Source organism: Watersipora subatra, chromosome 3 (genome assembly GCF_963576615.1).
Source record: "Watersipora subatra chromosome 3, tzWatSuba1.1, whole genome shotgun sequence".
NCBI lineage: Eukaryota > Metazoa > Bryozoa > Gymnolaemata > Cheilostomatida > Watersiporidae > Watersipora > Watersipora subatra.
The window spans coordinates 38256186-38281144 of NC_088710.1; the positions used below are offsets into that span (position 1 = coordinate 38256186).

General features: G+C 36.3%; 1 protein-coding gene across 4 annotated transcripts; it reads right to left on the reverse strand.

The window, feature by feature from the left end:
- Positions 1 to 666: 666 nt before the first annotated feature.
- LOC137390997 (sal-like protein 3) lies at positions 667 to 21383 on the reverse strand. 4 transcript variants are annotated; one of them, XM_068077320.1, is made up of 11 exons: positions 21068 to 21383; positions 17376 to 17579; positions 15581 to 15727; positions 14513 to 14602; positions 14011 to 14157; positions 10459 to 10664; positions 7723 to 7795; positions 6945 to 7100; positions 4607 to 4847; positions 2297 to 2510; positions 667 to 2014 (listed from the first exon to the last, which is right to left on the reverse strand). In XM_068077320.1, exons 1-11 carry the CDS (start codon positions 21252 to 21254, stop codon positions 1007 to 1009), a joined length of 2673 nt encoding a protein of 890 aa, XP_067933421.1. In that variant the 5' UTR covers positions 21255 to 21383; the 3' UTR covers positions 667 to 1006. The 4 variants fall into 4 exon arrangements, with proteins under 4 accessions (XP_067933421.1, XP_067933420.1, XP_067933419.1 ...); XM_068077319.1 differs by having other exon boundaries at positions 14011 to 14160; XM_068077318.1 differs by having other exon boundaries at positions 14513 to 14605.
- Between the last annotated feature and the right edge of the window lie 3576 nt (positions 21384 to 24959).

Sequence of the window (24959 nt, forward strand, 5' to 3'; positions counted from 1 at the left end):
ATATATACTTTAACTGTCACACATATCATGGTTTGCTCTGTTGAGGCCAATATACATGTCAATACTTTAACTGTCATACATATCAGGGTTTGCTCTGATGAAGCCTTTATACGTATATATACTTTGACTGCCATACATACTATGGTTTGCTTTGTTGTGGCCTTTATACATGTATATACTTCAACTGTCATACATGTCATGGTTTTCTCTGATGAGGCCTTTATACATGTATATACTTTAACTGTCATACATATCATGGTTTGCGCTGATGAGGCCTTTATACATGTAGCCTACTGTATACACTTTAACTGCCGTACATATCATTGTTTGTTTTGATGAGGTCTATATACATGTATATTTTAACTGTCATACATATCATTGTTTGCTCTGATGAGATCTATATACATATATATCTGAATCCTTTAATTACCTTACACTAGATATATACTCTTTGTTACTCATGAAATGACTTCCTGCATTTTAGGAGAAATGGAGTAATTTGTATGGAAGGAACTGTAAGGCAAGGAACTTGTTGTGAACATCCACAAATGGTCAGACATATTAAAGTCCACTACTCTTTCTTAATTATGAATAACTATTCTGGTATCTGAACGCAATTCGGCATCTGAATGCATATGCATACATATAAAAATAGGAAAGAGAAGGTTAGTTCAAAGCAAAATATTATATTTTATTTACCTACTACTGGCAGTATAAGATATTAGTATAGGGTAAGATAGTTTTGCACTTTGTGTAAAAGATGATATGAGGCATGTTTATTGTTTGACAAAAGGTCCAGAGAGCAAGCTCTAGTATCATTGAATGAAAACACAACCAGCCTACGTGGCCTTACTATGCCTGTCAAACCTCAAATTCAAATTTTAAAAGTCTCCTAATTGTATATAATTCATAAATTAGTTGAAAAAAAGAATGAATCAGAGCACGTAAATATTCTAGAACATTCCGCTCTATCTTGAAAAGGAAAAAGCATAAGAAATAAAAATGTTTAGGTAGCTGGCACTGGCTTGCAAGTAGCTGTTTCATTCACGAGGTGAAGTTTCATGTGAAGTTCAAGTGCTGCCGCTGATGGTAGTTCTTTATTGCAAATGTGGCAAGTCGGTTGCCAGGCCCAGGGCTTTGCAAGTTCTTCATTAGTTTGGTTCTGCAGGCTGGCGGAAGCGAGAAACATGCTGGGGTAACTTCCTAACAGACGTGAAGGCCCACCAGGAAAAGGGGGTTTTGTTAATGGGTTTTGATTGAAGGGATTCCAGCCAAGGTTGTTATTGTTCATAAGGCTGCCTCTATTTGGACTCGTTACACGTATTATCTCATCATCGTTTTTAGCCTCGGAGCCCTCATTGACCTCTAGCCTATTGCTGCCAGTTGCCGCTGACCCATTCCACATGTGGGTGCCCATGTGGACCTTCAGGTTTCCTTTTGTAGTAAAGGCTTTGCCACACATTCCACACTTGAATGGGCGAACTCCAGTATGAGTACGAAAATGTATTTGCACTGCAGAGGCACTAGAAAAATATTTTAAACAAACCGAACACTGATGCCTTCCTCCTGATCGTTTCAAATCCTCATTGTTATGCGAAGCATCAGAATTTGGAGACGTCGCAGCTTGTGGCACAACTGGCTTGTCACCTCCACCGCTCCACGGCATGTCATCAGTCTTGTGTGTGAGAACGTGCTGCTTCATGTTGCCTCTCGTCGTGAACGCTTTGTCACACATGTTGCATTTGAAGGGTCGATGCTTCGTGTGGCTACGATAATGAATTTCCAGCGCGCTTCGACATGCAAAAGTTTTCAAGCAAATATCACAAGTAGTTCCTGGAGGAGGGTCAAATTTAACGGTTCCGTTAGCGCCGTTAGCGCCGTTAGCGCCGCTGCTCGTTTCACAGCTTCCCCATGACTGTTCACTCTTAGGAGAATTATTAGAGAGCATTATCGGTTCTGAAGTAGATCTGTCATTTTGTGAAGTTTCAGATAGTTTATCTTCCAAATCAGCATCCTACAGTATAAATATATAATATAGTACATCCTACAATGAATATAACAGCATCCCATATGCTCCTTATTCTTTATAAAACAATATCCGAGTGTAATAACCCTACATATGAACACATAATCATTACAGGCTAGCTGCGTTATGACAGTTGCGGTGAGGTTAGTTGATTACATGCGAGACGCTTGTCATTTGTTCATCCCACAATCCAATGATACATAAATAGAAGTACCGGAAGGCATGCTGTGTATGGGTTGGTTTGCTGGTACTTTCCATTAAAAGTCTCACCTGTTGCTTTGGTTTATCTGTAGGTTGGACAAACTCTTCACTGTTTAGGAAGTTGCCTTTGCCTTTGCTGCCTGTATTGGAGAGAAATCCAGTTCCAAGTGAAAACGGTCCTAGACCAGGAGGGCCAGGCATAGCGAGAGAACTCGAAAAAATAGGCGTCTTCACTGGTGTCATCGGGTTGAACACCGAATATTGACTGAACTGTTCCCATTGTCTGTAAAGTATAGACGGTTATACTTTATATGTCTGTCTGCATGTCTGCAAATTTTTTTTCATTTGCTGCATTTGTTCTAGCAACAAATATCGTCTTAACTCGCAATATGTCTGAGGTCACTTCCTCTAGTCTGACCTAAGATATAATATTAATCTGATTTAGCACATAATAAAACTGAGATTTATCTACACTAAAGTGACACAATTGCACAACGGGTCACTTATAGTTGAAGGTTACCAATTTGTAACAGCGTAATAATTTACAATGTGACTTTCATAGCTGTAATAGTCAGTGTTAAGGTTAGTTAACTGAAGGAAGAGGTAGAGAAGTTCTAGAAATGTCAAAAAGATGGTTATGATAACCATTAAATCAGCATTCAGAATATTGTAAACACCTTGTTTTGCTTAGTCATCATCTGTAGCGATTTTTCATATAATTGCTGAGAAATCAGGCTATGAAGAGACCCTTCAAATGCCTGGCTGGTACATATTTATAAAAGCTACCATTAATGCTCAATCATTTAAACACAATCTAACCTGTCCGCATAATTGTTTTCTCCAGGCAGCAATTTTACATTACGCAATGGAAATATTTAGGCTAAAAGTGACAGCTGAGGTATGTCAATTGCAAAGTCATTTTGCTGTCGCTGCTGAGAGCTGCTTATCAGCAGCATCTTATTGACATCGTGCTGATTATTTATACAGCAAAATATTTAGTATAATAAAATGGCCATTATCTACAACAATAGGAAAAATCATCTCAATAATTTATAACTCCCAGTTTGGCTGTCATCAATTTATGTCAAAAGGATTCTTCACAGGAACTATGCAGCCGTAACCTCCTTGATGTGTTGAGACAGGTGGTTAGTGAGTGAGTATTTTTAGAGACAAAGACTTGTGAGTAATGCTTGAGATGAAACAAGATATAGTATGTATGAATGTAGTATGTCTTTAGTAACGACTTTCAAGATATACTATGTATGAATGTAGTATGTCTTTAGTAACGACTTTCAAGATATACTATGTATGAATGTAGTATGTCGCAGTAACGACTTTCAAGATATAGTATATATGAATGTAGTATGTTGCAGTAACGACTTTCAAGAGATAGTCATTTCAGAGCAAAATGAACAAGAGAGCATGATGCAGCGAGGTGAGCTGATGTCATGAGGCAAGGATTGCTGATACTGTTTTGAAAAAGCGTTTCAAATATACTATCAGTGTGTTGCTGCAACACAATGCAATTCAGCATTCAATACAATTTCAAATTCTCAACATAATGAGCAGAGATGGAAAGACTGAGAAATACTCATATTTATATATGTACACGTAACTTGTGAGAATATCAGGGCATCAGCCTAGCGAATATACCATACTCATGTGTACAGTGCCATACCAATATGTACAGTACCATACTTATGTGTACAGTGCCATACCAATGCGTACAGTGCTATACCGATGTGTACAGTGCCATACTCATGTGTACAGTGCTATACCGATGTGTACAGTGCCATACCGATGTGTACAATGCCATACTCATGTGTACAGTGCTATACCGATGTGTACAGTGCCATACCGATGTGTACAGTGCCATACCAATATGGCCTACAGGTGCCATACTGGTATGTACAATGCCATACAAATGTGTACAGTGACATACCGATATGCTCACTGCCATACCAGTATGTGCAGTGCCATACCGATATGTATGTTGCCATACCGACATGTACAATGCCATAACGATATGTGCAGTGTCATACCCATGTATACTGTGCCATACCGATGGGAATAGTGCCATACCGATACGCATAATGCCACAACGATATGTGCAGTGTCATACCGATATGTGCAGTGCCATACCGTATGCACTGTGTTATACTGTATACACTGTGTTATACCGCACACACTGTGTTATACCACATGTACTGTTTTATACTGTATGCACTGTGTTATACCAATGTGTACAGCATACAGTTTTTTGACAATGAACTTTAAAAAAGGAAGCGCATCTGTGAAATGAAGAGAATGCAAAGCTGAGGGGCTAAACATATCACTTTTATGTTTCAGAGTGCTGACTTGGTCTGCCAGCACATTTACCTTGCGAGCAGCTCAGCATATCTAAGAGGATCAGGAATGGATGGCATCCCTCCGAATTCATATGGGAAACCTGGAGCAGAGGTAGGAGCTAACGAGGTTAATGGGTGGAAGTCAGGCAAAGGCAGAGCTTTTTTGACGAGGTCAAAAGAGATGTCAGCCGGCTCATCCTTGTAGCCAGAGTCAGCAGTGATCGTGAGCCTTTGTCTTTTGTTTTCCTCAGAACCTATTGAGCTTTGAACATCTGGTGAAAGAAGAAAAACACCACAATTAAAATAAAATTTAAATTAATAAATGAACGCCATTCAAATTTTGACAAAAAATATGACGTTTCGGTGAAAATCTATTAACTAAAAAAGCAATATATTACAGTAACTGCCAATATTCTGGCTATGCGTTACATAAGCTAATTTAAGGAACAACCAACTTCCAAATGTGGGAAAGCCACAAGTTATGCAGATGTCAACCTTGCTGATTCAAGATTTGATATTTTTATCATTACATAACCAATTTTTGAGGTCTGATAGCATCCTTGAATACTAATGACTCATTGAGTTTCCAAACCTCTGATTGAATGTCAGAGATTCCCTAAATATGTCAACCCTGGTAGAACTGACATATATTGATGAGAACAGAACTGTGTAAAATCTTGAGAATTCATGGTTGTACTCCAGGTAGACCTGGTGACCAGATCATTCAGTTTAAACACAATATGTATTTCAACTTTTCAACCTTTACTGGTCAACTAAATCCTTGCCCTTTTTCAAGGAGCACAGGCTGTAATTATTAATAATAATAACATAGTTTTATAGCCTCAATTGTGAGTCCTCGAGAAACTAACTTATGAATTGACTATAGATAAAATTTAATTAAAGCTAATGTTACTGAATCATATCAGCATGTCTTATTAAATTGTTAACAAATTGTAATAGAATATCGGTCAACACATGTACATGTACACATATCAGCTCAGTATACATAGAGGTGTATACATCTACCTCGTTATTTACCCTTTGTAAATTTAATCCCAGTTTAGATCTGATAATGTATGTAAACACGCTTACGAATATGTATAAGTGAGTAGCAAGCGTGAAAGTTTCTCATCAGCATTTAAATAGAGGAGAATGAGTCATAAATGTTAACTTCTCTGTCCTGTTAAAATACGATGTTGCCAAAAAATTGCCTTGTAGATAGATTCAGCAAGGGCAACATTTTACTTGATTATTACTAGCTGTTACTAACAACTACCTAGAATTTGACTCTCACATTGTTGACTGTTACTAGCAGCTTCCTAGTATTAAACTGTCACATTGTTGACTGTTACTAACAACTACCTAGTATTAAACTCTCACATTGTTGACTGTTACTAACAACTACCTAGTATTAAACACTCACTTTGTTGACTGTTACTAACAACTTCCTAGTATAAAACTGTCACATTGTTGACTGTTACTAACAACTACCTAGTATTTAACTCTCCCATTGTTGACTGTTACTAACAACTACTTAGTATTTAACTCTCACATTGTTGAGTGTTACTAACAACTACCTAGTGTTATACTCTCACATTGTTGACTGTTACTAACAATTACCTAGTATTAAGCTGTCACATTGTTGACTGTTACTAACAACTATCTAGTATTTAACTCTCACATTGTTGACTGTTACTAACAACTTCCTAGTATTAAACCTTCTCATTGTTTACTGTTACTAGCAACTTCCTAGTATTAAACTGTCACATTGTTGACTGTTACTAACAACTACCTAGTATCTAACTCTCACATTGTTGACTGTTACTAACAACTATTTAGTATTAAACTGTCACATTGTTGACTGTTACTAACAACTATCTAGTATTAAACTCTCACATTGTTGACTGTTACTAACAACTACCTAGTATCAAACTGTCACATTGTTGACTGTTACTAACAACTTCCTAGTATTAAACTGTCACATTGTTGACTGTTATTAACAACTTCTTAGTATTAAACTGTCACATTGTTGACTGTTACTAACAACTTCCTAGTATTAAATTGTCACATTGTTGACTGCTACTAACAACTATCTAGTATTTAACTCTCACATTGTTGAATGTTACTAACAACTACCTAGTGTTATACTCTCATATTGTTGACTGTTACTAACAACTACCTAGTATTAAACTGTCACATTGTTGACTGTTACTAACAACTATCTAGTATTAAACTGTCACATTGTTGACTGTTACTAACAACTATCTAGTATTTAACTCTCACATTGTTGACTGTTACTAACAACTATCTAGTATTTAACTCTCACATTGTTGACTGTTACTAACAACTTCTCACTACTTGGTACTCACCTAAAGTTCTCTTTCTAGAAGGTTCTTCTGAATGTATTTTCATGTGCTGATTGAGAACAAGAGCATTGGTAAATTGTTTGTTGCAGACAATGCAAGTATGTAAAAGTTTAAGAGGAGGTTTGGCTCTGTGCACTCCCATATGTGTCTTCAAGTTACCTACAAATACATAAACAGTTTGTCTAGGCAGTTGTAGTCTTATAGATAGAGATATATTTATCTTCTCTGAATGTAGATGCGGTATAGTGAATAGTTATGTACATAAACATACAGTAGTACTTTAGACTTGTGACCCGCATAAACATGGCATTGTAGAGTTATCGCCTACATTTACATAAGAGTTGCTACCTATATAGACATACATGTAGTATTGAGAAGCTGTTACCTTTATAGACATAAAAATTTGGTGATAAATTTAGCAGAAAATAACTTATTTGATATATGTAACAAAATAAAATTAATGCACTAGATATAATATTACATTTGAAAGTAATCTCTGTATTAATGGCACATTATTAGACACATGACTTGAGATTAACCAAAGACGGTGTGATAGGGGTGAGCAATTGCCCATTCAAACCTTAAAAAATAACGGCTAATCATTATTAATTGGCACAGATGCAGCGTTACTTCAAAGATATATTAAACATATTGCCAAAATTATTGCGCAAAATTTATTATTAATTAAGTGACACCAGCGAAAAACAATTTGCAGGTGTTACATAAATATTGTCAGTGTATCATGTCTGGCCCTTTGAGATTCTATTACATTTGACAGTACCTTTGGTCGTGAATGCTCGGCTGCATAGCTTGCATTTGAAAGGTCTCTCTCCGGTATGTGTTCTGTAGTGCATCTAAAATTGTGTATACAAATTAGCCGATATCATACAGTGAAGATATGTTGAATCAAAAACTATAAACCCTTTCAAGTTCAGTAATTTGATTAGCAATATAGATATACTATTTGGCTATCTGTTAGTCAATTGAGGTGGGTGCGAAGTCTCATCTCCAGAAGATGTGTTTACAATAACTGTCAGTCTAAGACGTTTTTGTTGCTGTTGTGTTGGTTGTTCAAATGAAATGCGAAACTCCTAGCATTGTGTTATTAATTCAGAATTCAAAACATCGAGATTAGAAGCGTGAGTAGAAAGATCAAAGATCGAGGTTAAACTTCCTGCCATGTTGTAAATCACTAAAATACAGCATTTTTACCTCATGATTTGTAGGTTGTTTAGAAGAAGGTTTATTAAACACGCAAAACAGAGACTTTAGCTTTGCTTGTTAAACTTTACTGTTTAAAAAACTTTACAGCAAAAAGTACAATAGATTGCAATTAAAGGTGTATTTCCTGAGCCCTCTAAAAATGCATGCGCAAACTTTTTAGAGCTCCCGACACTGACCAACATCAAGAAAAGACAATGCGGTCAGTTGCATCACTGCCATGACATAAACCTTGCGCTCCCAGGAAAAGGCATGACTGTCAATTACATGCAGGCAGCTAGTAGAAACACAAGCTCAGATTTATTGGAAAGAAAGGCTGATTGCTGCCAAAAGGTCTTGCGTAGGTAAATATTGAATGAAGGACTGGAGTGGAGACTATATCTAATAATAATTACGTGCCATATCAGTCAAGGCATGGGAAAGGTTTCAGGTTCATCTGACATACATTGTAACAATAAACTCACCCGTGTTATTCTCTCTAAATAATTATTAACATTTTCCTTGGACATGAAATAGTGCATAGCTTATCAATTGAAGAGCCTTGAGATACTCTTTGAAGAATGTAGGTATGTCTATGATTGACAGAGGGCACACGATGAACAATGCTAGGCCTATGTGCGCGTAAACTTCTAGCCCTACACTAAACACAGTTTTTAATAATAAGCAATTGGCATGGTAATTACTCTATTAGTCTAATAGAGTAGGAGACGGATTAGAGGACACTTTCAGACGAATCTAATAGCAAAATTTCTAGCTTCTACGGAATATCTCCCTTACACAGTTATCCTTGCCTTATCAAGTTATCTCCCTTACACAGTTATCCTTGCCTGTAGATATTAAATATGAATTAAAGATTTCAAGCCTTGTTTTAATGGTTTATGTTTATATAATAGCAAGCAATGTTAGCAATAGTAGCAACGTTTTATAATACCCATTGTCAATAAGGTTTCTACGACTTGATACTTGCGTACCAAAGCGTTCCCGATCATCGCAACATTACTGTAATTTTTCTACAATTGTTACAGTCCGAGATTGAAATCCAAATGCCACACAAATACCTCCTCATATTCTCTAGAAGTAGAGATTCCTAACGCACCCTTATTATATGTTAGCATTTTTGGTAGCTATTCAAGGTCTGTTTAAGTGCTTCAAACCTATCACCTGTTTGAAATCCTTCATTTGTCACATTTGGTTACAATAAAAAACTGTTTTGTAGCCTTAACTGAGACGTGTGCAGTTTTTGTTTCTATTTATGAGTGAGATGGCCTTCACCTTCACATGTGAACTTCAAATAATCAATCTACTTTCTTTGTCATTAGATGGTCCGTATTTATCATTTTGTCACTCGCTTGCGTCAGTAGCCACAGCTGACTTCAAACGAATATTGCCAGATTATTTGATTTCAACTCCCTCTCGCACTATAACTATGGAGACCAATTGCGAGTCCAAAAATGAATGCGAGTTGCCATAATCATAAAGTTGAGGGTACAAATTGCAGGCTCCGCATCGGCTCCGCCTCTACTGATTCAGCCATGGATGTATACAAGTGGCCGGCTAGTTTATTATGGTAGGCCTAATGCCTAACCAGTCGGTTTGGGTATTTACATATTGCGTGTCAAGGGAAAATAATATTATATCTGGCTTTAGACTTCAACTTTGAGAGCATTTTTTAATATGATGGCTTAATGACTTTAAGATGCCCTCCAATCTCATAGGTAAAGAGGTAATATTTGCAAACAACGTAAGGTTTTATTGGAGTAAGGAAGAGAATATTTCCATACTCCAATAATTAGCTTTGCTTGAGCTAGTCTTTGCATCAAAATTAGCCTTTCAAGATAGCTATGTTCTAATAATTAGATGTGACTTCATCAATCAAAGCAAAAAGCATGTATTTCCTTTTAAATGTTGTAAAAAGCTCAAGAATTTACCTCAAGTACCATTTTAGCAGACCTTAATATGTCTAGATTACCATGACCTCTTAACCGCCATTTGCCAGTACCAAAAACAAAAAATATGTATTTCCTTTAAATTTTGTGCAAAAGGCAACAAAAAATGCTCCTTTAATGCGATGGTTAACCTCAACTCTTATTTTCTTGATTTTTTCTAACAATTCTCTAACAAACATCTGTAAGCTGTCTTTGAAATTATGCAATAAGTATATTTGTGGCGGGTATTTGTCAATTTTTAGGCAGAAGAGCAGTTATTAAGCATTTTTGGTTGTTTGCTATGATAAAAAGAGGAATCTCCGCCATAGATTTAGCATTATTGGTTGATCTATAGCACTAACAGTACTTACCATTAGAGCACTCTTGCAGCTGAGTATCCGCTTGCAGATAAGACATTGGTTAGGGTCCGTAACCGTGCCATCCATATTTTTGACGAGATGCTCCAGATGAGTATTCTCAGGCTTCTGAATTTCCATATATTCTTCAAGACTATCATTGCTGAGGTCATTGATGACTGACTGGTAAGACGGAGGCAGCGACCCAAACGAACTTGACCCTAGAATGCATGACTTCGTTATTTTCGCTAAATATTCTTTACGCTTATTAACTTTAAGCTTTCACCAGCAAACATAAAAACATATGCTAATAATACAGGGTGAGGCAATTGTTTTCTTTAGTTGCCTTTACAGATAAAAAAACATGAGAAATGACAGTTCTAGGCAGTGTTCAAACTTATCAGTTTTGAATGCTTCTGAACATCCAAAAGTGATTGCGAAGTTAAAAACATGAATAAAGAGCTTTAGGGGGTCCATCAGTTCACCTGTCCATCACCTGCCCTGTTCACACTGCCTCATTACGCATGCCAATAGTTTTTACAATGCTATTGTATCTATTGTAAGTTCACCGGTGAAATATTGTCAGATGAAAATGATTGCACAATACTATTTTCAAGAATCAGTTCCTTCCTTCAGGCGCAACGAATATATGATTTATTATTTTCAGAAACTTTTTAAAATGTAGAAACTCCTATAGAAAAGCATATGAAATATTATATATATGATATATAATATTTGATATATATTATATACCATATATATGGTATATATTATATATGATATATAATATACATCTTATATGGTCAGACCATATATATATTATATATGACATATAATATATATCATATATAATGTATATGGTATATACTTATAATGTAAAAGCAATGGCAGCTACGATGTTCATTGTTGCATGTATAGTAATTCTGATTTTGTCACACAAATTCTTTCTTCACCGTTCATTGAAGCTAGTCTAACGGCTGAGTAAGTCTCCCAGCATAGACCAGCATACATCTGTATATGATTGAACAATTTCAAACATAAACTGCTCCAAGATAAAGATGAAACAGTTATAACTCATAACATTTGTTACGAGCAGCCGTGAAAGAATGGGCTTGCCTAATGAATACCAATTGAAAAACTCTAAAACAGTCAAACAATTTACTACAGCTAAGGACATTATTAGTATCCAATTATGGACTTTTACCTCTTTTCTATGGTTTCAATTACATTCATTAAAGCATGGGAGAAGGGCATTTGCCTACGTTTGTCAACTCTCTGATGGTATGATTTATGTGAGCAGTCACAAGAGACTCTATAAAATTACCCTCTCTGCCTTCATAACATTTGCTATTTCTAGGCCTACCCTGTTACATCATTTAGGTTACAAACACAGTTCATCTATTTGCAATAAGGCAAATTTGGGAGGTTCGCGATAAACTCAAATCCATGATAATAAGATTTAGCAATATTTTCTTATCAAAAGACTTTTTTGTATTGCTTTTATGTAATGTTTCTCAAAAGAAAATTTTATCTATTGATTTAGAAGCCATCGATGACTCGAGTCGTCAGTCCAGAAGCAAGATTGTTTTCATCCGTCAGCAAAATATGAAAGCATTCATTTTGACAGCATTTAATCTGAGATAGAATGGTAGAATGTCGTTACATAACAGCACAAATTAATTGTTGTCAAAAACAACAAGTGGCATCTTTGTCTCGGCAAATCTAACATTTTTTATGTTATCATAGGAAATGATTTAGCAAATCATATCATTGACTTGCTTTGAATGCAAAGATGCCTCAAGCTTCAAGTAGGGTCAAAAGATGTATAAATAATTGCGTGGCACTGAGCTTCCCGATCTATGCCATATTTGCTTTGATCAAAGTGTGGGTGGTGAATCGTTCAGTATCTCCAAATGTCAGAGAAAGCATTATATCAAACAAAGAAATGAATGGCCATTGTCGAGAGTCAGCCTCTTCATTATATGATATACATAATAAGCCGCGGCATACAAGGCCTGTGTTAACAAGCCCCTTGACAGTACACATAACCCAGAAGATATTATAGATATTATAGATATGATATAGGCCTATATATATATAGTGGCGTGTAAGCGGCAATGTGGAGTCAGCTACCTACGTCAGCAGACCAGACAGACTACTAAATTGGAGAGCTATCCAACATTCAGCCATACAGAACTCAGTTGCTTGTTCGCTGTTTGTCTAAAACATTGTTCTGCTAGCTAGTACCAAATTTTTGAGAATTATATTTGTTCAATTTTAAAAGTATGACAAAAGTGAGTTTTTTTCATACATATGGAGATATTTTTGCCAGTTGCGTAAACAAGCACGCGGAGAATGGGCATATTAGTCAGTATATTATTGCCTAGGGCTTAATCATATTCAGACAAATGGCTCTTTTGCGTCAATTTGTTCGGTAAAAGTGACCGTAACACAAAGTAGCTAAAGAGGTGATATATTACAGCGGCTGGAGAGGCCAGGTGCGAAGCATTGGAAAAAAAGCATAATTCAATAGATGATAAATAACTTTAATGAGCCCACCCTTGCTAACCTGCGGTTGCCAAATTTATGGAATGCCATTATAGAGCGTATTCAGTTTGAATAAGCAACCTGAATTACGACTGCCATGTTTGCCTCACCTGGTCAAGCTAGAAATTATCATTTCTAAATCATCAATAAAGTAAAAAGAAATCTGAGTGAAGGTGATAATTAAAGATTTAGTGTGCCAGACGGTGACCTCAGTGAAATATCATACGTAAAGTGCTAGTAAAACATAAATGAAATACAGTATAATGCTTTGAAGGACGCCAGAGGTAAAGCTATCCTCATACTTGGTGTGATCTACACTCTCCCTATGAACTTAGCTGTCAAGTGTCACAGGAAATGTTTCCAAACTCACTACGCATGCGTGGAAAATATAGAACAAACATCCATCATGGATAGATCCTATATTAGGCTTGCGCGATAGGCATTAGATTAGTCCCGCGTGTCCCTATAAACATAGAGTTATCTTCTACTCGCCATGGGAGTTATTGGTTGGTTACCTACGAATGAATCCAGTAGGCCTACCCCATTTTAGCATGCTCTGAACGAGTTTGTTATAGAGCAAACATTTGGTTCTCACAGCCTAAAATCCTTTATAAAGATTTATTCACAGTTTTGTATTGTCACGCATGCATGTATCTACTGCCAACAGACTTTATGCGTTTTGATTATTCTGGTCCCTTGTGTATATCAAGGTAAAGACTACCATAAGTCTCTTAAAATAGTGAAGAGGAGATAATTAGAGTGACATGTGCTCCCATCATGTAACCTACACTTAGGGAACCTGATAGCACCCGCAGCTGAATAGACAGACCTGAGGTTTACGCAGCAGCAACACAACAGCAACGCAGCAGCAACGTAACGCAACGGCAACGGCAACGCAACAGCAACGCAACAGCAACGCAACAGCAACGCAACAGCAACGCAACAGCAACGCAACAGCAACGCAACAGCAACACAACAGCAACACAACAGCGGGTTGAAGTTGAAGCTACTTAGACTGACCTGGTGCAGATGCCCCGGCATCTTTATCGGTCGAACTAATCCTTTCAGAAGTTACCTCTCTTTTCTCATGGCTGAACATGTGAAGCCCAAGAAGTTCAGGAGATGGTAAAACAGCCGAGCATCTAGTGCAGTCAAAACTTGCTGGTTCTGCTAAAAAAGAAGTAGCCAGCTCGAAGCTATGGCACTAAAGAAAGGTTGAAAATGCCAGTCAATGGAGCCTTATAACTACATCCCCTTGATGTTTTACGAGGAGTAGGCACACCGCTCACCTAGAATAATTCACAACAATGTAGATACGTAGATAATCTCTCCCTAAAAATCTGAGCTTTATACTGGCAGATGGATGATTCAACAGTAAATCTCACTGAGCTGATATAGTATGCATGGCTCTGTTTGAGCAAATACATGTATGTCAAGGCTTTGGCTCTTTCTACAGCAAATGAATGTTTTTGTTTTATAGTCCTACATGTAAGTAGGGAGATGAGTTTTACAATTCCCTTACCTTCATCATCATTATCAAGTGTGCCAAGGTCAGCATCAAAAGAACCATCTATCTCGACATTGGGAGAACTAGCTGTCTTTTTTTCTTCATCTTCTAGAATAAAAGAGAGTGCTCTATGATGTAGCTTCTGTATGTAAAAAATAATTTTTAAAGGGTTAGAAAGCCTTAAACCGCTTTAAATAAATTTATTAAGTTAAAAAATGAAAAAAAATTGATACTAGACACTCAAACTGCTTTTTCTTAATTCAACCAAAAATGTTTTTGTCATTTTCATGGTGAATAGAAGCGTTGAAAGACTTGTAGCGAGATGTTAGCTCTGTATTGAAAGAGCCCTTGACTGGCCCACAGGTGAGTGAAGTAATGATACACCTCTGTCTGGAAATCATCTCAATGGGCGCAACCAGTGGCTTTATATAATAAAAATTTGACAACAATCTGACTCGGCTTATGAATTGAAAGACTTATTAATCTGAGGGGTTATTATGCTGACAAAGTATTATTTCCTTATGACATAGATAGACATCTTTAATATCAGGTGTCCTTTGAACGACTCGTTTCACAAATGCTTTCCTAATAGCAATGATTATGAGCTATGCTCAATATTTATAGTCAAAGACTCTTACAAATTAGTTGTGGTCGTATCTGTCATTTGATCTAGGTTATATTGTCCTTTATTAAATCGCAACAACAATGAGTGACTCGTCGTGCAACAGGACGATAATCTAAAGTCGTGTCTATTCGTTATCTCATTTTTAAAACCTGCTTGTCAGGCGCAAAACGACAAATTACTGGAGCAAGTCGATGCACAGTCTGATTGGCAGAGGCATCTAGACAGTTTCCATGTTCAAATTGTGAAACTGTCTACATAAGGTCTAAAGTGTATGCTTGGCTGCCTTTGACTGATACTTAATCTTACAGCAAAAACGCTTCCACCTTTGAAAGAGCCTGATTAGGTAATCTAAATGAAAAACAGAGAAATTGATCATATTTACATGCAATTAATAAAATCACATAAAATTCATTACAAATAATAGTAAAGGCATCACTTGGAATTTAGAACAAACAAACCTGCAGCTATATCATCAGCTTTTAGTTCCGTTTCTGATTTTTCTGCTTGCTCATTTATGACTGAAACTTGGCAGGATGCTGATTTTACTGTTTGACCTCGCTGACATTGACTGTCTACACAGTCCGCCTTCACAGAATTTGAAGAGCCTAAAAAAGTATGTTTATTATATGTATGTATTTTATATAAATACTCGCATCTACTTGACCTGATCAAGCACAAACTGTCTTGAAGTGTTGAAATCTAGCTGTGCTATCAGCCGTCTTGTATTACATAACACCCGTATTAATCATCTGTGAGTTCGAATGTTTTCAACTTTTAAAAACCTGATAAATTTAAAGATGAACTTACACAGAGTTTTACTAGATTTTATCAGAAAGTATCGACATCTTTCTATCATTTCAGAAAGTATCGGCATCTTTCTATCATTTCAGAAAGTATCGGCATCTTTCTATCATTTCAGAAAGTATCGGCATCTTTCTATCATTTCAGAAAGTATCGACATCTTTCTATCATTTCAGAAAGTATCGACATCTTTCTATCATTTCAGAAAGTATCGACATCTTTCTATCATTTCAGAAAGTATCGGCATCTTTTTATCATTTCAGAAAGTATCGGCATCTTTCTATCATATCAGAAAGTATCGGCATCTTTCTATCATATCAGAAAGTATCGGCATCTTTCTATCATATCAGAAAGTATCGGCATCTTTTTAACATTTCAGAAAGTATCGGCATCTTTCTATCATTTCAGAAAGTATCGGCATCTTTCTATCATTTCAGAAAGTATCGGCATCTTTCTATCATTTCAGAAAGTATCGGCATCTTTCTATCATTTCAGAAAGTATCGGCATCTTTCTATCATTTCAGAAAGTATCGGCATCTTTCTATCATTTCAGAAAGTATCGGCATCTTTCTATCATTTCAGAAAGTATCGGCATCTTTCTATCATTTCAGAAAGTATCGGCATCTTTTTATCATTTCAGAAAGTATCGGCATCTTTCTATCATTTCAGAAAGTATCGGCATCTTTCTATCATTTCAGAAAGTATCGGCATCTTTCTATCATTTCAGAAAGTATCGGCATCTTTCTATCATTTCAGAAAGTATCGGCATCTTTCTATCATTTCAGAAAGTATCGGCATCTTTCTATCATTTCAGAAAGTATCGGCATCTTTCTATCATTTCAGAAAGTATCGGCATCTTTCTATTATTTCAGAAAGTATTGGCATCTTTCTATTATTTCCCATTGTTGATGTTTGGGGTGATCCGACTGCCCGAGTGTTTCAAGATTAAAATCGACAAAACTTGATCGCAGTTAAACGCGTCGAAAAAATGTAGGCCTATCGAAAAGAGGTCACTAATTGTTATCGTTGCCATAGTTAATAGCGGCTAATGCATTCAAGTTGCGATATTACTTGTCTTCGTTCTGTTTGCCTTTTCGCAACAAAAACGTCATAATAGCGCTTTCACTTGATCTGAGAGTTTAATTGCAGTCAAGTTTTATCGATTTTAACCTTGAGACATCTCGGCAGTCAGATAACCACAAACATCAACAAATGATAATGAAACGATAGAATAATACCGATACTTTCTGATAAAATCTACGAAAATTTGGTGTAAGTTCAACTTTTAGTATTAACTACTCAAGACCAAGCACTTTTATTAACTACTCAAGACCAAGCACTTTTATTAACTACTCAAGACCAAGCAATTGTATGGTAAAACAAAAGGTGCCAGTATTATTTCAAATGACGAGTAACAGGAAAGTTGTATTTTATGTATGTAAAGTTATCTACCACAATCGGTCGACACAGGAGAGTTGCTATCTTGATTCTGTGATGCGAGAAGCTGCATAAGCTGGTACTGCTGATGTTGGAGCAGCAGTAGCTGCTGTTGGATTGAGTCAAGATTAGATTGTACATTCAGCCAATCACGGCTACTGATAGCCGCCGGTGCCTCATCATCAACTCCGGATGACGGTCGTGTTTCTTCACTAGATTCTAAGGTAAAGAAGGAAAAAAATGAGTGTACGTGGATGAGTCGACTGTAAATTGAGCCCAGAGCAACAGCTAGCAATTAAACTGATGTATCCCAACTATCTGTAACATTTTTGCGTGCTAGAACGTCATCTGGATAGCCTTACAGGTAAACTCAGATATTAGATCTCTTCAAAACCTTAAAGCTGTTACATGGTGTTCTATTTGTAGATAAAGCAATATGCAGATATATTGTTTTAACAAATTTTTACCCTTTCATATTTGATTTGGTTTCACATTAGGTTGAGTGAGACTTGTATTCTTAAAAAAGCTGTAAGAATAGAATTAATTAGATCTTTTTAGTAAAATTGCTTTATTTATTAAAAACAAGGATTGGCCTTGTGAAGACAATTGGCCCTATCATATTAGTTGACACTGGTTATAGCTTGCAGGCGTCTATCGCTCTTGGCATACAAGCGCGCAGATGGCAGCTTCACGGGTGCCTCTATAACAACTCAGACAAGCTTATTACAAGCTGCCTTTAATTAGATAATTTTGCTCTAGTTTTTATAACATTATCAACTCAGACACAAATCCTAATACAATATCATTCATGCCAGTCTCTCTTTGTGCCGGCATAAAAATGTTAGGAAAACAGTGTCAGGTGCGCACCCAACGAGCTAAAATTAGATGTCACTGTGAGCAATTATTTTTCAAAATATCAATTTAGTAACAAGCCCTCAGCATGAGATTAAAAAAGGAACATTTTCTTGTAATGGATTAAATGCTCCTGTTTTGAGTGATGCAACATCTAAAAGTTGGCGTTTAATGAGCCGTCTGACTAATCGTACACACTACATTATAAAAACTCGCATTAATCGCATCCATCATAAATTTCAGCGAGCTTACATTAATTTCATGCCAATCAAAAAAGGTGTTATAGGAAATAAATGTAAAAGATTTGAATGTTAAAACTAAAAATTGGCAATAAGACCATATTAATTAGAAAGTCTAGTATATGACAAATCATCCACTCATCGCGTTAAAGTCAACTCGTCCACTCATCGTGTTGATGACAAATCGTCCATTCATCGCGTTAAAGACAACTCGTCCACTCATCGCGTTGATGACAAATCGTCCATTCATCGCGTTAAAGACAACTCGTCCACTCATCGCGCTGATGACAAATCGTCCATTCATCGCGTTAAAGACAACTCGTCCACTCATCGTGTTGATGACAAATCGCCCATTCATCGCGTTAAAGACAACTCGTCCACTCGTAGTGTTGATGACAAATCGTCCATTCATCGCGTTAAAGACAACTCGTCCACTCATCGTGTTGATGACAAATCATCCATTCATCGCGTTAAAGACAACTCGTCCACTCATCGTGTTGATGACACATCGTCCATTCATCGCATTAAAGACAACTCGTCCACTCGTAGTGGTGATGACAAATCGTCCATTCATCGCGTTAAAGACAACTCGTCCACTCGTAGTGTTGATGACTAATCGTCCATTCATCGTGGTAATGGGGTAGGTAATTCATTTAATATAGCGGTAATTTAGCGTTTAGAATGAATAAAATCAAAATTTACTTTAATGTAGAGCATTATATAGGCCTATATATATAATATATAATATATATATAATATATATTGTAACAACTTATAACTGAAAAAAAGTCTTTATGAGAGGGAGCAAAGATCTAATTGTTACATTACAATCATTCGCTGCTCATGCCGTGTGTGGTATTCTTCTAGTATTGTTTCAATGATATCTTGTCTTTCAGCAAATATTTATTGACTAGCTATAACATTCAATTCAAATAGATTGTAAATATTCAATGTAGTTTTGATAAATGTGAACATAGCATGGCTATAACGTTAATACAAATATTGACACAAAGACACTAGAACAGTACCCTAAACTAACTGTAAACCTATTCTTTACAAATATCAGCTTTGCATGCTATGGCTGAGATTTGTTTGGTGCTCACAACACTATGATATGTTATTTTTCCAATTGTTAGTTTACATTTCAATCAAACAGTACATTAACTATATTGAATGTAAACTCAAATATTGTCAAGACTAGAAAATTTAATAATGTCAAATATTATTTTATTATTTCAATCGTGCTTGCATAGCAGACTGACATATTGACAGGGGAATGCAAAATGAAAATGATATTTCTCTGCATGTAGTAAAGAGCCTAGGCTAGCCGAGGGCCAACATCAAATCTAAAATCGCTATCAATTGTCTATATTACCGAATATTTGATTAGTGAAAAGAAAATGTCATCTTTTACAATTATAACAGCTCGGTGTGAAAAGGGCCTCATAGTGTCTGGCATATTGTTTATCACCTGACTTGCTATTAAATTTATTTCGGTTGTATGCAGGAAACTAGTATTTTGACACTGCATTATTAATAAGACTTTGCTCGCAACAAGCATTGAATATCACGCATATATTTGTTGTAACTTCATTTGTCTTCACACCATACCTGACAGGTCCTATGTTTGGCTATGAGCGATGTCTTTGGATAGGGCTTAATTCTCACGCTTGTAGTTTTGGCTCAATATTTGCGATAGGCGTAGTTATTAAAATTCATATTCTCAGATCAATATATCGGACTCCATGATTATCATTGTCCAATTATCATTCAAATTTAGCTGATTACAACTTATAACTTTATTGTGTAAAGAAAATAAAGACAGACATAGCGTGTCAACTGCAATGGTCTTCTGGGGACTACCAGCATAATTTCATTTTACCATGCAGATTTTGACAGCTTAGCTAAACACCATGCGTGCTGCTTGTTTGGAACAATCGCAACACGCAAAATGAGCTCCATAAGTTGTATAATCTTTGAAGATGAAAGGTTTTGGTTTGAGTGTTCTACACAAATAGGTAGTTGCTAGTAGCCAGGTAGAAGACTCTAGTACTAGTAAAAACATATCAATGGTGTAGCAAAGTTCTGGCTAGTGTATTGTAGTTACAACACATCCTTGACACATCCTCGTAATTAAACTAGGAAACCTTGTGTGGCCAACCAGAAATGATAATATAGCAAAACTTCAATCAACAAGTCAGCTGACAAAAGTTATTCTGTTTTGATGAGAGGGTGATTTTATAAGCGATAAGGGCAAATGTCAAAAATGTTCAAGTATTTATTTTTTTACATATCAGCTGGCATCTTTGGATAGCAAGCTACTGCTGCTGCTGTCAAAATCATTTTACACTTGGCTCTGGGTTTACTAGAGTAGAGTTGAGTCTTCACATTATTGGAACAATAGCCAAGCAATTGTGTGAACTTTGGTTATTTTATTCTAGGGATATAATGTCAATAGCGCTCTACCATTTTCATATTTGTAAATTGGCAAACCTAAAAGTTTGCCAATTTATAAGTTAGCTAAGAAATGCGTAGCATAAAAAGATGAAAAACAACCTAAGTTTTAATCCTTAAAGCAGTATGATAAGTGATATTTTCGCTTCTACTAAGACATACCTCCTACTCCATTGCAACCATCTTCCTTAGCGAGTAAAAAATCAGAAAACTCCCTCTTGTCTTCTTTCTCTAGCTGTTTTCCTATTCGCATATTCTCTACGCAATCTCTCACCGCCCCACTGCTTAATTGTTCAAGTTTCATGTCTTCTTCTAAATGCTGAGGTTTATCCTGTTTTCTTCTTGGCATCTCTCAATATGAGAAAACAGCAGACGCTGTCAGTTCCTCCCGACCCTAACACTTGTCAATATTGAGTGAATCGTTGAAATACACTAAAAGGGTTAATTAGCTAGACAGCCTCTGTGTGTGACTCCATCACTTTCGGTACACTAAATAAATCCATGCCGTACAAAAACCTCCATATACATACAAGCCAAGGAATCACATTATTATTATTATATTCAATTATAACCAGGTTCCTAGCCAATAACCCAATAGCGCGGGCTCTGACCTAAACCCTTCTCATAAGCGTATGAGATTAATTTCTGACCCGACCAATCAGGCGCAGCAAAGGAGATAGGAATTGACGTGCTTCGTAGTTGACTAACTGATCAACTGGATTTGAGAGATTTTATGTTGAGTACAAGACACAGTCAATGGTCAGCTGCACAGCTTGTTAGTGATGGGGATGTCGAGGACTGTAGCTAGTTTTGTTGCAAATTACTCGCAAGTGTCCTACATCACTTTTTCAAAAAATTTAACTAATATGGGCAAACCAAACATACATAGGTGAACACAAATACACGGGTAAACACATATATGCAGGTAAATACACATACATGAGTAAACACACATATACAGGTAAACACGCATATGCAGGTAAACACACATATGCAGGTAAACACACATATGCAGGTAAACACACAGGTGGATAGCGCTAGTTTATGAAACTCATTTATGTATTAGTTAAATCTAAATATGCAGAAATAGCGTAAGTGGAGGGAATAATATCTCTGCATATGCATCGGTAGTGTTTAGGCTCACTATACCTAAACAAACTGGCAGGTTGTCATGGATACAGCTAACAGATTCTTACAATATCTGGAAACTGCTTCCGGCCATGACTTGCTCTGAATGGTAGGTTCATCAACAAATAATGTCAGCAAACAAGAATGACAAGGATGTATCCAACTCTGTGCAAAATACTGTTTTAATATTAGTAAAAAAATATAGTTGTAGTTTAGACCTTATCAGCTAATTCAAATGTATGATGATATCTGTGCCAGTTTGGGTCATCAGTACCACCCCTCAAGCATCAGTACCCTCAAGCTATAACATATAATTTTAAAGGTTGACTTGCAACAAAATTCGCACTACAGTTATTTGGAATCAAAAAATTCACCATGTCTTACTCTGCTGTGTTGTAGGTGCAAAATATGTGGAAATGTGATTACAAGCTCTTAAAAGCTCAAAACTGATCAGTTAATCGTCGCCATCACAAAACCGCTGTAGATTGGAATCAATTTATTTCTCTGATGAAGTCAAACGATTTGGTTAATGTTTTGACACGGGATGTTCTCGTGTGAATTGAAAGGCCAATAAAAGGCTCAATATAAAACTTTTCGTATCACTAGTTTATTACAAATACTTCGGATTTTGCCGAAGAGCCCGTATCAAATATAGATGCTTGCCAGTTTACAGTTTTGTTTCGGCTTGGTCTAATTGTCTAGCCGTAATCTGATCATGTGACCCATACTTCCTGCCGAACAGCGCGAATAATTTCTGCAGCATTTTTCGACTATCACAGGTGAAAAACAGGCTCGTTATGTTTATCAGAGGATAATATGCACTACGGTTAAAAAATTAAACTAATCTTTACAGTGGCTTTTGAGATATCAGGGCTCAAAATGACAGCATTACGATGATGATGACATAGACGCGTAAGGACAATAGACATGGTTTTATTGAATGCATGAAGTATATTCGTGAAAATATTTCGACAAATTAGGTTGCATGAAAGTGTAAAAAGAAACCATCTTGTTCAGTTACATCCCATTTGAGCTGTTTTGGAAAGGGATTCTAATCTACGACAGTTTTGGGATGGCTGCGATCAACTGTTCGTTTATGAGCTTTCAAGAGCTTGTAATCACGTTTCCACATATTTTTCACTTACAGCAGATTAAGACATGGTGAATCTTTTGATACCAAATAATTGTAATGTGAATTTTGTTGCAAGTCAACCTTTAAGACTTTTGAATGTATTTTGTTATTGCTGACAATGTTTGCTCTGCTGTCAACATTCTTAGCAATGAAACTGCAGTTCAAGATCAGTTTTTACCAAAGTTGACATCTCATCTATGCAAAATGAATGTTCATAACAATGTCGACAGTATCAAAGATCAAACCTAAGAATTCTAGTAGATACAAGTGTGTATCGTGTTACGGCGGAAGGTGTGTAAATAGCTAACTTTAACCACACAGATTTCCAGAAAAGCATAAAGAAGGATGACTCAGTGGGTAGTCATACATATTAATTACATAACATGCCGTGAGACTAGTAGGCCGAGGGAGATTGAGTCTTTTTAGCAGCAATAAAGATCTACTTAATTCATGATTAAACTGCATGCCAATTTGATTGAAAAGATATTCAGATTACAAAGGAAAGAAAGTAGTAAACTTCAAGAAACTTTAGGAGAGTAGCAATTGGTGTAAACATCACAAATATATGTTAGCATTATAACTAAACTGTAAGTTTTAGTTTTTTAAGAGATATTATTAGTTCTTCTAGCCGTCACCTCCGCAGCTAAACTTGACACCAAAACCAAAAGAACTTAGGCTATCACCAGACCATGGTCAGATCTGACGTTTGATGGTTTTGTTTAGCCGAGAAATGCTTGAGGTTAATAGCTTAGCTCCGCTACTGGTTAGAGCTTGTATTCGCTTGGATTACCGCATCATGTAACTAGGTGGTCATGGCAGTTCATGGCTGTTTATGGCTGTTTATACAGGATACAGCATATGCAGGGCTACAGCTACTGTATATAGTTAGAGAAAAATGATAGACCTGTCAGCATAGCCATAGCTTAGAAAAGACTAGTGCAAGTACTACAAGTACCTGCTGTACTTCAAGACACAGAAATGCACAGCCAATCACCAAAAAATGGAAGGTCGAAAACATTTCTAGTTATTTAGATAGATAAGATTTGAATTTCTAGAGCTTGTGTACACCAGAGGATTATTCATTCATGGATGCTAAAAATATAGTATTAGTTCAACAACCCTTTTGCTCGGAAATCATTGTTAGTGTTGGGGAAATTCTATAAATAAATTAGTTATGATTTACAATTCAAAGGCGATGGCATATGATCAAATGCAATGGCATATGATCAAATGCAATGGCATATGATCAAATGCAATGGCATATGATCAAATGCAATGGCATATGATCAAATGCAATGGCATATGATCAAATGCAATGGCATATGATCAAATGCAATGGCATATGATCAAATGCAATGGCATATGATCAAATGCAATGGCATATGATCAAATGCAATGGCATATGATCAAATGCAATGGCATATGATCAAATGCAATGGCATATGATCAAATGCAATGGCATATGATCAAATGCAATGGCATATGATCAAATGCAATGGCATATGATCAAATGCAATGGCATATGATCAAATGCAATGGCATATGATCAAATGCAATGGCATATGATCAAATGCAATGGCATATGATCAAATGCAATGGCATATGATCAAATGTCATTGCATATGATCATATGCCATTGCATACGATCATCTGCCATTGCATATGATCAGATGCAATGGCATATGATCAAATGCCATTGCATATGATCATATGCAATGGCATATGATCAAATGCGAAAGACTATTACTTCTGGTGGGCAAGTACAGAATCTTTTCGCTTGTACATAATAACTAA

Bases quoted from the DNA above. Each gene is read 5' to 3' on its own strand.
- LOC137390997 (XM_068077317.1), bottom strand. From the start codon at position 21,254: ATGCCAAGAAGAAAACAGGATAAACCTCAGCATTTAGAAGAAGACATG. The intron at 14,606-15,580 runs GTTTGTTTGTTC...CTTTTATTCTAG, and splicing joins AGCTGATGATATAGCTGCAG to AAGATGAAGAAAAAAAGACA. The intron at 2,511-4,606 runs GTAAATGTGCTG...TATACTTTACAG, and splicing joins TATGCTGAGCTGCTCGCAAG to ACAATGGGAACAGTTCAGTC.